The sequence below is a fragment of the Stenella coeruleoalba genome (genome assembly GCF_951394435.1).
Source record: "Stenella coeruleoalba genome assembly, chromosome: 17".
NCBI lineage: Eukaryota > Metazoa > Chordata > Mammalia > Artiodactyla > Delphinidae > Stenella > Stenella coeruleoalba.
The window spans coordinates 80,133,725-80,147,388 of record NC_137163.1 but is presented as its reverse complement, the minus strand read 5'-3'; the positions used below and the strand labels follow the sequence as shown (position 1 = coordinate 80,147,388).

Here is a 13,664-nt window from a genome sequence, read left to right as displayed (position 1 = left end):
CTACTACAACCTTACGTCAGGGACTATCTTGTCCTTGGACTGTGAAACCACCCCGTCACTGGTGTCCTGGCCCTCAGACCCACTCCCCACACAGCTACTGGCAGGAGAATTTGGGGAGGAGTCTAACCGTGCCGCTCCCTGCTCCCACTATCCAGGACTCGCTGTCTCTGGAAGTGGCCTTCACATCTTAACTCCACAAAGAGAGGCTCCTGGCCAGTCTCATTTCACTCCCTTCCAAACCTCAAACTCCACAGCAAGGAGTAGAAAATGACTTCGTCTCCGTACATACTGTCCTCTTATCTCTGCCCTGTCCCTCTGACCTGAAATGCTTGGGCCAGTTTCCACTCATCCCCTAAGCCTCATCCCAAGTATAAATGGAACAGGAGGCCAGGAGGTACGGGGGCCAGGAGGTACGGGAGGCCAGGAGGTACAGGAGGCCAGGAGGTACAGGAGGCCTCCCCCAACCTACTCAAAGCATGTCAGACACCCCTCTTCTGTGCTTCAAAAGACTGTGCATTATGGCTCTTGCTGCACTTTCCAGACTGTGCACTATTGTGCTTCAATGTAGATCTCAACACGTTCTGAGCCTCTTCTTGAATGCAAACATCATTTTAATTCATTATTTAATCCCCAGAAAATAGCACAGCATCCAGCATGTTAACTATTTACAAATGCTTGATATATGACTACATGGATACATAAACAGTGAGTCACTTTACAAAATCACTATTGAATATTTAGAGATCTTAGACCGCATGCCGTAACGAAAAGATCCCACAGGCCCCAACAAAGATCCCGTTTGCTGCAACTAAGACCCGACACAGCCAAAAAAAGAAAAGGAAAATAAATAAATATTTAAAAACAAAAAAAAGAAAATTTAAAGATCTTTACACCTTCCCTGTCAGGTAACTTACGTACCTGAATTCCCTGTAGATATTATTAAAAGCAAGTGATGCTCCCAGTCTCTTGAAAGCATTGGGGTGAAGTGCAAAGCTGTACAGTCGCTTGAAAAGTGATTTGGTGTTTACGGGACTGTTTTCCTGCTGCTGCGGTGTTGTCTGCTTAATGGACCATTTGAGGAATTCTTGAATACACCGACCACAAAAATCTCTTAAAGTACTGTCAAAGGGGTCCACAATTCCATCCTGAAACAAAGCATAAAATGACAACTGAATACCTTGGTCTGCCTCTGAGCATAAATGAAGTATGTTATGAAAATTAATTTAGAGCATTATTAAGGAAAAAAACAGACACTAGTCAAACCAATCTGTCTAGAATCTAGACTCTAATAACAAATTCCTTGTGACATAATGAAAAGTTTCTTCTAAACAAAGTAAGAAACTGAAAAATACATGAAAAAAAGAGAATACTTTAATTGTACAGCAACAAAGCAGACTTTCCTTCCCCTGAAGAAACACAGTGATTATATCCTAAAAACTTCTGTTGATTCTACCTCATAACATTATCTGAAATGCTTTATTTATTGAGGATAAATAGAGTAAGACCCTTGCAAGTTTCAAGGAAACTGTAACGCTACACAAAGAAAAATCATAGAGGTGTGGTTCTAAAAGTAGGACCTTCTATCAGAGCAGTCTCCAGAAAGGCACAGTCTCTAAATACTTGAAAAAACAGCTAAGGAAATTTGAGTGCTTTTGTTTCTCTCTTAGATCCACAAAGGAAAAGTTTAACTTGAGAAAGTACACGGAAACTGAAATAAGGGGATTCTTTCTAACATGCCTGGTTCCTTGCTACATGCAAAATCTTTGATCACAGTGCAAATTAGAATTCACGGAGGTGATGGTAATGTACCGCAGAAACGGGCAGAGGAGCGGACAGCAGGGACACAAGTGCACTGGAGTGCACCAGCCTCCACCTCCGCCTTCACCTTTTCTTTTCTTTCCGTAAACCCTCTCATGTTACATTTCCATTCCCACCTGCTTTTTTCCTGAAGCTCTGACTTAAGCTACCTTCAAGGATCAAAAGGGGAAAAGGAACAGCTAAGATAGAAACTTCAGAACAGAAACATTAGAATAAATCCGTCTGAATGAAATAAGCCACAAGTTAAATTTAATTAAATGGATCTGTCATAGACAGGTTTCACACTAGACACTGCAGGGAATTAAACCACAGGTACAATGATGTCATCATCCTAATTACAAATGTTCAGTAACTCCCACTGCCCACAAGTGGCAGCCAGTTAGGCAACCTCTGAGAGGGAAAGGAGCTGTGTTAGTAACTACACACACAACAGGGGCAACAGGGACAACAGGGCTGGCCTGGGCAAACCGCAACAGATAGTGGTCCTACATGCAACGACACACCTCGTTTCAAACTTAACAGAAAGTGACCCACAGATTCAAACAAACCAGTCTGCAGAAACATGGGATTAAAGGATGTTTGTTTGCACAAACTTGCTATGTGTTCAACTGGGCATTTTTTTAAAAAATTTATTTATCTATTTTTGGCTGTGTTGGGTCTTTGTCGCTGCGCGCGGGCTTTCTCTAGTTGTGGCGAGCAGGGGCTACTCTTCCTTGTGGCGCATGGGCTTCTCGTTGCGGTGGCTTCTCTTGTTGCAGAGCATGGGCTCTAGGCACTCGGGCTTCAGTAGTTGTGGCTCGCAGGCTCAGTAGTTGTGGCTCGTGGGCTCTAGAGCGCAGGCTCAGTAGTTGTGGCACACGGGCTTAGTTGCTCTGCGGCATGTGGGATCTTCCTGGACCAGGGCTCGAACCCGTGTCCCCTGCGTTGGCAGGCGGATTCTGAACCACTGCACCACCAGGGAAGTCCCTCAACTGGGGATTTTGATTCCAAAGTCAGTATATGCCAAAACAAAAGTACGGGTTGAAATAATAGGTAAATATCAATTAAGATGATATTTAAAGAAATCAAATGTAGTTATTTGCACGAGTTCAGAATATTAAAATCAAATCAGTGTGGAAAGACAGTAAGGCTTTAGCCGACCTCACTGCCTCTGCCCGCAGTGAGCCAGTGACCCCACCCTAACAATTCCACCTCTGCTGTCTCAGGATAGTCCTATGTACACGGTGAACTGCGATGTCTAGGAGTTTTGAGTTGCTGAATCTGAATGCGGGAGAAAACAGAACCAGCTCAAAAAATTCCTTTTACTCTGAACTAGTATACTATAGTTAAAAAAAAAAAAAAAGAGGATACTGCAACTCTGATAGAAGTCCAAGAACATTCTTATTCACCCTTTCCACCCTCAACACACACACACACACACACACACACACACACACACACACACACACAGCCTTAATGTAGATGAAGTTTGTCAAATTTATAACCATCCTCCCAAAAGGAACAAAACAAAAACATCTATGTGCTTGTAGCTATTTAAAAGTATCCCTTAATAAACAGCACCTTGTTCATTAAATGCCATCTCACCAAAACAAAAGAAAAGAGATGATCCAATCTAGCTAGATGTTACATTTTGATACCTTGACACGCAGCTTTTCTCAAAGTTCTGAGTATTGATCACATATAACCAGTTGATGGGAATGGCAGGACAGGAACCATTACTCACCAGTATTGTTTCTAGTAAGGCAACAGTGTCCTGACTCTCAAATTTCTTATTGTTGGTGAACCAGTGAATCAGCTGCATAACTAGAGGTTCATACAGTTGCCTTGGCACCTGAAGGAGTAATAACATCAGAATTTACTTTTTTCATGTAAATTTTATATCAGAGACAGTTCCATTTATACGACAGGAGCAAAATTAAGCATAATACTACTGTGGTTATATTAGTTTCCTTCTCTAGTTAAATTCTGTGACGAACATGGTCTAACTTCTTCCTAAGAGTCCGGCAAAGAAAAAATACGCATCCCCAAACTTACTGTTCCTCTAACGAGGAGGGCAATTAGGGTCGACAGTGATGGTATTTATCATTCATCCTGATTAACCTGATCCTGAGCTAAACAGAAGGCATTCTGTTCACAACCCCGTGGGGACAAAGCAGAAAGCCAGGTCAGGGCTTCCCTCAGCGCAATAGTTGAGAGTCCGCCTGCCGATGCAGGGGACACGGGTTCGTGCCCCGGTCCGGGAAGATCCCACATGCCGCGGAGTGGCTGGGCCCGTGAGCCATGGCCGCTGAGCCTGCGCGTCCGGAGCCTGTGCTCCACAACGGGAGAGGCCACAGCAGTGAGAGGCCCGTGTACCGCAAAAAAAAAAAAAAAAAAAAAAAAAGCCAGGTCAGCGTCCTCTGCATAGAGACTTCCAGGCTGTATCACAGAACAAGAGAAGAGGCACCTCCCCCTCGGCTGCCTGCCGAGAAAGAAGGGAAACTAGTCTTTACTCCGTGGAGATGCGGGTTCTCACCCTAACCTTCTCAGATGTAAATACAGTCTCTCCAGGGCCCAGAGAGCCCTGTGGGTGTCTGGCTCCTACAGTCTAGGGTGGCTCCCAGGCCTGGAGAGTTTTACTGTCCTTTTGGATCAGAGCAATTTCCTGAGACAAACGGTTATGCATCTAACCCTCATTCTCTATGAACAGTAAATATTCACAGCCCAAGTGAAGGGGAACATTCCCGATCTTCATGTCTCACAAGGCTGGCCCTACAGGAGCACTGAGAAATCCAGGGGAGTTCTACTTCCCCGCTGATACTCAGCTTAAGAACAAAGCACGTGGTACGGACACCACATCAAAAATCACGTGAGGGAGGTCCCTGGCAGTCCAGTGGGGGACCATGTACTTCCACTGCAGTGGGTGTGGGTTCCATCACTGGTCAGGGAACTAGGATCCCACATAACGCCTGCTGCGGCCAAAAAATAAAATAAAATTTAAAAATTAAAAAACAACAACAAAAATCACGTGAAATGTCTGGGGCTCAGACTAAACAACAAGTTCTCTTACACCTGGGTATTTCTCCAAAAAATATCTTTCTAAACTTTGAAGCAACTTTTAGACTTAATCAAAGTAAAAGAATCTTACCTTTTAGTTTGGAAATTTAACCTGGTCTTAAAGCATCACTTTTTTTCCCCCAAAAGAATTATTTTGTATTCTCAGAACATAAATTATATATATGTACACACACACCATTTATAGAACATGTAGAAAACCATCCAACTACAATCCTACATCCAAAAGGTAACCACTGTTAACATTCAAAACCACTGTTAACTCAGTATATTTATACACATTTAAATATATGTATACACGTGTGTAAAAATATACACTTTTGTAACCACTTTTCTGCCCCTTAATTTTGAATACTTTTCATGTAAATACATAAGCTATATCAGCATCTTTATTAGATGCCTGCTATCTCATATATGGATAAACCATGATCCAGTTTCCCAATCCTGTTGTTAGAAATGCAGTATTTCTAGTTTATGTCTGTCTTATACACACCACTCTGAACACCTCTCTGGACAAGGGCTGCTGTCCACACTCCCACCTGCCAGGACTCACAAGCCCCTTTCCCTACAAGCTTGGCAGCACTAAACACTGCCAATTTTTAAAATATTTGACAACTGCTGCAATCCATACCATTTTCATTTGAATTTCCTTATCTACTAAAAAGGTTGAATATTTAAAACATATTTAATTGGCCATATGTACTTCTGTGTTCACGAGCTGCCCACTTTTGTTCTCTATCCATTTGCCCATTTTAAAATCTTATCATCTTCAGCACAACGTGGGAAAAAAAAAATTTCCCTACATCATGTATATGTCAAAACTGTGGGTTTGTGCCATTCAGTGGTTTTAAATACTTATAAAGTCAGAACTATCAACACACTAACAGTTTTCTTCCACAGATCTCCCTTCAATACCTTGTATGAAAATTTCCCTTTCTACACAAACTGTATGGAAAGACACCTATAATGTAATGATAAAATCCACCCAAGCAGAAATCACATTTTACATAAAAGAAAGCATTTTTGAATGCTATAATCCTTTTTATCTGTAAAACAAAATTTATATGTATGCTTATAAAAAATTTATATAAAATTTATACGTATGCTATGTTTTACAAAGATCTAGGAGTATATTCACCAAACTTTCGGCAGAGGATACACTGGCTTTTCCTGAGGAATAATGGTGGGAAAGGGGTGATGACATGGAGGTTCACTTTTAGCATCATATGTTTCTACATTAATTAGTATATTTTACCAATGAAAAAGACCATCCCAATCCAAAGACACAAACAGACATGCTATAATTCATCACATTTTTCTATAATATTTTTAGAGTTTATTTTTCCTTCTAAATCTTTTTAATTTGAAATTAACCTCTCATGTTAGTCAAATGCTATAATAGAATTTATTAAATGTTCCATTTCTCACTAACTTAAAAAGCTCCTTTTACCACACATACAGTATTTATGTGTACACATGGGTCTACTTGCCAACTGCCAGACAGTCCCACTGACGTATCTGTGCACAAGTTCAACCCCATTATAATTAACGTGACTTCTTAATATCTGTTAGGGCAAGACACCCTTCAGTACCTGACCCTGCCAAAATTTTTCTTGGTTAGGCTCTAGCAATTATTCTTCCAGATTACTTTTGACGTTCAAAATGAAATTAATTCTGGGCTTTGCTGGAACAATACCAAACTTACTGAACGATTTGGAAAGAGCTCGAATTTTTTCAATACTGGTTCTTTTTTTTTTTGGCCACGCCACCCAGCTTGCGGGATCTCAGTTCCCTGACCAGGGATCAAACCCGGGCTACCTGCAGGGGAAGTACCAAGTCCTAACCACTGGACTGCCAGGGAATTCCCTCAATATTGATTCTTCAGGTACACAGCACTTTCATTTTATATTCATAAAATATGTGTTTGCCTGGCACACTAAAGTTTATTCCTAGATGTTTTATTTTACTTCATTTTATTTTTTACACTGCGCCATGCAGCTTGCAGGATCTCAGTTCCCCAACCAGGGACTGAACCTGGGCCATAGCAGTGAAAGCCCAGAATCCTATCCACTAGGCCACAAGGGAACTCCCCCAGATGTTTTATTATTATTACATTTTTTGATGCTGTTATGAATGCTATGTTGTAAACACATTTTCCAAGTGGTCAAAGCTACAATAGAATATAAGACATATTAGAACACTGATATATGAGAATTCTATTCTGTAATTCATCAGCTTTCTCCTTTATTAATTCTTAGATTTATCAGTTGATACTCTGGGCTTTCCATATTTTTTTAAAACTATATTCAAAATAATTTTTTTCCTTCCTTTCTCCGACATCCCTGACCTCAGGGACCTCATGGCCTGATGAGAGACCCAGAGGTTAACCAGTGCAAATTAACTTATGAAACACAGACGAAGCCATTCTGAGCAACCACTCCATGCACAGGCCCGGGTCGGGGCTGGAGGTGCCTGTGAACAGGCCACGCCACGTCTCACCCCAGCACCCACCTCAGCCGAAGCACGAGGCGGCATCACTGCATCACGGCTGGGCAGGATTTGGCTGTGATATTCAGGTAAACATTCTTCATCATTTTTTTAAAGACAAAATTAAACGATTCCTGATTTACCAAAACAAAATACCTTCTTGGCCTATATGAAGAGAATCGTTGCTTATGAAACCTATTTCTGTGGTAAATTTCCAGTTTTACCCCAAAATCCTATTTAATCATGGTGCATTTTAAGGCACTACTGGATTCGTTCACATATATACTGAAGGATATTCCATGTATATTTATAGGTGAGTTTTTCATTTAGTTTTCTTTTTTATGCGTGCACCCTTATATCAGGGTTCTGCCAGCTTCATAAAATAAAGAATCTGAATGTCTTCCGTGTCCCAGCAGCAAAGGAGAATTCTGTCCAAAAAGCCCCGAGGAAGAGATGACCTGCTGACATCTCCAAGCGCCCCCGACTGCTGGCCACGGCCCCTCCTCTCTTCTTCACCCCTAAGTGACAGAGCCGGTAGTAAAATCAGCCTTAGGGGCTAGACTCTCGTAATTAATTCCTTAATTCCTTAATTAATTACTCTCCTAACTTAATTCCTTAGGGCCTATCCCTGAGGAATTAAGCCAGAGTCGGAAGGGCAGCAGCCAGGTAGCAGGTTTTCAAAGACCCCAGAGTGGTCCCAATGTGCAGCAAGCCTTGACCATCACTGAACTAGACAGGACTTTCTAACAAATGCTGCAACTGTTTCAAACTCAAAGTCATGCACTTACCTGATCTACATCACATGCCAGTCGAAGCAGCACAGGAAAAGTGCGCTTATAGAGCTGGTACATGGGTGGGGGGCCCAGGCCACTGTCAGGCATCTGAGTGGCTTTTCCCAGCATAAACATGACAATGCTGTGCAGAAGTTCACAGGCCGCAACCTGAAACAGGCCAGGGTGGACTTAACAAAGGTTAAGAGCATTTTGAAATGCTACACAATGTAGCCCTTTAGAAAGGAAACCTTCTGCAGCAGATAACTATCCCACCCAAAATAAATGAACGGCAAGTGGTACTTCTTGTGTAAAGTTCATGCTTCCGTTCACTTTGAGCTGGAGCCAACAGTGAAGAACTGAGATTTAAAAGATTTAGACATCAGGACTAGTACACCCCTAAGAAACATATCCATGCTGCCGTAACACAGAACTCTGCTTCATGTGTTAGCACATTTTCAACTGTCACTTTCAGTAAATACATTTTTAAAGCACGAATTTTGGAAATGTACAGATTAATATAAAGACTTGAGATAATCTGTTTCTAATCTCCCAGGTTGAAGAGAGAATCAAGCACAGACTAAAAATCACTTTTCAATGCCCTTTGTACTATTTTCTATTATGAAGAGTTCTGGTATATTAATGTTTTGCCAGGTTATCATCTATTATTCAGATAATTTATGTTTAACTTCCATTTTCCAAGGACACGTACTTCTGATAACTGAACAGTTTCCTGATTACTATACTAGAGAAAATACAAAATCCGTGAAACACAATACGTGTTTCCTAATGAATACACGTCTAACCACAGCAGGTGATCAGTGAGTACTTTGGTTTGTCTGTCAGCGGCCGAGAGCGCCAGCTCTGTGACACGTGGCAGGAATGGGTCCAGGTGGATGATGGGCTTCATGTCCGCGAAGGGCACCGCGAAGCCAAGCCTCCTCTCTCTGTCCCAGGCCACACAGCGCCTGGCTCTCTCCTCGGGGGACACTGCTGTGAGAGAGATGCAGAGCGCTTTCGGTCAGTCCCTCCTCGCTCCAGGACAGCCCCTGGCTCACCCCCTCCTGCTCTGTTTACCACACGTGTATAAACCACTACACACTGTTTCTGAATTTGACTTAAAGGCAAACTATTTTTAAACAAGTCTAATAGTCTGCAATGTTTAATTTCCAATTTCAGTAAGAGTTACTCTTCTGTGGAAAAATGATAAATGAACAATACTTTAATTAAGTATCTCCTCTTTATAGCACTTATTTTCCTAACAGCGGTTCTGACTTCTAAAATGCCAAAATCACCAATACATTTAATATGAAATTTTAAAGGTAAAAGTACCAATTTTTACTAATCAAACATGCTAATTCCGGGCTTCCCTGGTGGTGCAGTGTTTGAGAGTACACCTGCCAATGCAGGGGACACAGGTTCGTGCCCCGGTCCGGGAAGATCCCACATGCCGCGGAGCGGCTGGGCCCGTAAGCCATGGCCGCTGAGCCTGTGGGTCCGGAGCCTGTGCTCCGCAACGAGAGAGGCCACAACAGTGAGAGGCCTGCGTACCGCAAAAAAAAAAAAAAAAAAAAAAAAAATGCTAATTCCAATCAAAAACAACTTAAATTATCCAAATATTAAGGATATCAGGTTAAAAAAGATAACTTTGAACTCCTGACACAATGTTTAATATAAAGGTGCATCAAGCTAGATTCTGCTTCAAAAAGGAAAAGACATCAGACTCCAGTGAGCGAGCACAAAGAACCACACAGGCTGCAGGGCACAGTGGAAGTATCCACTCCATCAGGCAAAATATGGCTCTTCATAATCTTACCTGAAAACACATAAATGATATATAGGAGAAAATATCAGAACACACCATGACCTGTATGCATCCAAATACATCCATGGGGTTAATGTGCTTTAAGGAAAGGTCACCTGTTATGAGGTTTTTGCTGATCTGTCCCCCAAGACGGCCAAGCACTTGCACAACCTGAACCCGTATTTCTTCTAAGGACAGCGCTTCATGCTGCAAACATGGTGACAAGTTAAACATTAGAGAGAGTCATGAGCTGAAAGAAAAACTGCTCTACCACCCTCTCCATTGTTGACGCCTCCAATGGCTCATTATATCCTACACGGCACTGCAGTTAATTTTATTTTAAATTCATGAAAAGAAGCCACATCTCTTCCAATTTTGCAGTTCTGTCCGTTTCCTAGACCATCGGTTCCAAAGTTTTGGCAAGAGCCTTCACACCCTTAAAAAATACTGACGCTCCCCAAAGAACTTCTGTTTATGTAGGTCGTATTTACCAGTATTTATCATAAGTTGAAACTTAGATATTATTTAAATAGTTATCATTTTATTTAAAAACACTGAACCCATGACATGTTAACAAACGATATGCTTTTAGGAAAAGTAACGATATATTCCGAATAAACAACCTCAGGCAAGTGGTACTGTTTCCCATTTTCACATTTGTGACAGACTTGCTGTTGGGCTGTAACTGGAAAAGGAGGAGTATTTTAGTAGTCTTTCTAGATAACTGGGGTTTTTCTCTGATACGGCTCCACAACTGCAGTGGAAGTTTCTTAAAGGCTGGTCACAAAGCAGACTCTGAGACCACAGCAGCGAAGACTATGGAGCCTCTACTACGTTAAAACCCACGGGCTTATCTTGCTGTCTGTGGATTTTCACCCACACGCAATTTGGGAAGATAACGTACTGTTCATCTGACAACAATGGTTCCCTGGGTCATGCAGATCTTCCACATGTTGATGCATTTCACTGTACATGTGAAAACATCACAGTCGTTAAGTACTGAGAAGCTGCCCAGCTCATGATGGTTACAAGTCTTGCAAAATTTTAATTTTCACTTAAAAGCTTGAATTGTGTCACTGGCAACCAATACTCTCAGAAGTTTTCTTTGAAGTGACAGGCTCGCTCTCTGTCTTGGAGAAAACGCCTGCGAGATACTGAGCAGCCAGGCTGTCTACCCCAGTAAACGGTGTTCACAAGGGAAGGGCTGCTCGGCGCACCCCTGCTCCAGCACACGGGATGGCACACAACGTGTGCTCAAGGGTCGAGGCTTAAGGAGGCGCTAGGGAACCAACGCACCACCCACCACTGCAGAGTGCAAACGTCGACGCGTGAAAATACTGATAGTTCTGGCCTTGCACCCGGGGACCCCAGGGCCCACCTAGGGAAATGGGGTCCTGTGTCTGTAAAGAAATGTGCAAAACTAGAGGCACGCTCAAGTAACTTTACCTTCCTTTACTTATATGTGATAAGATAATTTAAAACCTTTAGACACCATTTCTAGTTTCATCCAGGTCTCCCCATCAAAAGCTGTCAAAAATATCGAGATGGGAGGAACTTTCCCTAGAGCTTGCAATATCAGTTCTAGATATTAAAAGTTTTTCAAATTTCCTTTTTCACATCATACTTAAAAATATTTTCCCTACACTAACTCAATTTTCTCTGTTTACATCATTTTTATCTGTCACATTATGTGCCACATCTAAAAAACTGGTCTCAAGAAATTATCACTGGAAAAAAAACATAAAACCTGCCATGAACTGAACTTGACAATATGTATTTCAGATTTAATCAGTAAATGAGTCAATCTTACATATCCATAATATCACTACTGCAATTGCTTATTCCAAACAAGAAAACAAGACAATAAACCCGTTAATATAGTTTACATTTTTACTGTAAATATATATTGAAATTATTACTATATTGTACTCTAATTGATACGTAAGAACAACTAATATTTTAAGTGAAGACTTTTCCTTTTCACGAGCATTAGAATCTGGTCTCTCCGTTATTTAAGGTAAAGAAGATACAAAAGATTTCTTACCGATGAAACGTTCTTTGCCCTTTTCAGATGCTTTAACACATCTCTAGTAAATCCTTTCTGGGCGGCCCGAGAGAGTGCTGACACTTCCCAGTTATTCCTGGTCTCATCTATCAACAGTAAACAAAAGTCAATTTTAAACAGCACCATTCATTTATTTAATTAATACAAGGGAAAACACACTACACTGCTATAGAAAGACATTAAAATGCTAAAGTGAGATTAAAAATGAAATTTCTAGAACAACAATATTAACAGTGGTTATCTTAGTTTTAAATACCACTGCTGACTAAAAGAAACACAGTTCCTTGGAGAAGTGGCTGACTCCCAGGCTGGGTAGACTGTGCTGGTGAGAAGCGCCAGGAGGGGGCACTGCTCAGGGAGGGGCACACTCCCACGAGTCCCACACAAGTCACATCTGGGACAGGCTGTGCGCAGATATCAGTGGGAGCAGGAAAGGGCTGGACCCACTGAGAGTATAAGGATCCACAAGTCCCTCCTGACAGGCAGAAATAATGGGTGAAAAAAGTTATTTCTCACCGCAGAGTGCCAACTAGATAAAAGGAATCATGGAGCTGGAACATCACCATTGTGCCACTTTTAGAGTAATAATCAACTCAGAAGAATCACCAATGGACAGACACTAAAACCATCACGGTGAGACATCCCTGAGGAATCAGAACACTTACAGCTGTGAAGGAGCTGCCATTCGACAATCATAAACTTCTACAGAACTTGCACGTTTAGCACAAAACTTTCCCTCCCGAACCACTTCATGGTAAGGTACCGATCTGACGCCACCGCCCCTGAACGGTGCGGGTCCTAAAGGAGCCGGTCCCACGTGACAGCCACACCACAGCCCAGATGAGGGTGCCAAGCTGCAGACGCGGCCCCCAATCACCCCCACCCCCAGTCAGGCTCCACTCGGCCCTAACAACGTCTCAGCTTAGAACCACAGGTTACACTTAGTTGTCTTGTCTTTTTCATCTCCTTTAAGGGAAACAGTTCTTCAGTTTCCTGGAGTTTCATGACTTGGACATTTACAAAATTAGATGCCTCCATCTAGGTTTGTCTGATGTTTTATCATGACTGCGTTCAGGTTATAGAAACCATTTGCAGCGTCTCGCTAGTCCTTTATTAATAAAGCCCTTGCACCTGCTCACTTTCTCTCAGTGGAGTCACACTTCTCCCAGTGCTGAGACAGCCTGGGAGGACCCTCACAGGGGCTATACCCCAGCACGCCTCTCCTGACCCCCAGAAGTGACACCCGCTGACGGCAGAGCCTGACTCCCCTCTGCTTTCTGTTTCCCATCTGTGAGTCTGCGGTGCAGGTTTGCTGCCCATGCCCCATGAGCTAGGCCCCGGGTGGGAACAATCACTAAGAACTGGGGTTTTGGTCTTGGACCTTCTGCAGGTGGATATTAGAAATCTACCCTCTGGTGGCCCCAGATGAAAAGAGGATCTGGTTTTTATTTAGTCTTTATTAAAATGTTTTGGAGCTCAAATTAGTTAAGAATTTTGTACACTGGGAAAAACAACTCTCTGAGATGTGGACTGGTCAAGTGTTTTTTATCTGTCTATGACTCAAACTGTGGGACTGAAGCCATAAACCCTCATGTGTCTGCGTGTCACCTAAGCCCCGAATTGAGAACAACCTGACTTCTCCTTGTGAGTGTGCTGTTCTCCTGTA

General features: G+C 42.2%; 1 protein-coding gene across 5 annotated transcripts in view; it reads right to left on the bottom strand.

Moving 5' to 3' along the window:
• PRKDC (protein kinase, DNA-activated, catalytic subunit) overlaps positions 1–13,664 on the bottom strand; it is a 152,766-nt gene that overhangs the window by 105,050 nt on the left and 34,052 nt on the right. For 3 of the 5 annotated variants that reach the window (XM_079902162.1, XM_079902163.1, XM_079902166.1), the window contains exons 22-27: positions 11,978–12,084; positions 10,050–10,140; positions 8,959–9,122; positions 8,148–8,300; positions 3,542–3,649; positions 919–1,145 (exon numbers count right to left, since the gene is read on the bottom strand). In XM_079902162.1, the coding sequence (XP_079758288.1) occupies positions 919–1,145; positions 3,542–3,649; positions 8,148–8,300; positions 8,959–9,122; positions 10,050–10,140; positions 11,978–12,084 (850 nt within the window). The remainder of the gene's footprint in view (positions 1–918; positions 1,146–3,541; positions 3,650–8,147; positions 8,301–8,958; positions 9,123–10,049; positions 10,141–11,977; positions 12,085–13,664) is intronic. The other 2 variants (XM_079902164.1, XM_079902165.1) reach the window with 1 other exon arrangement.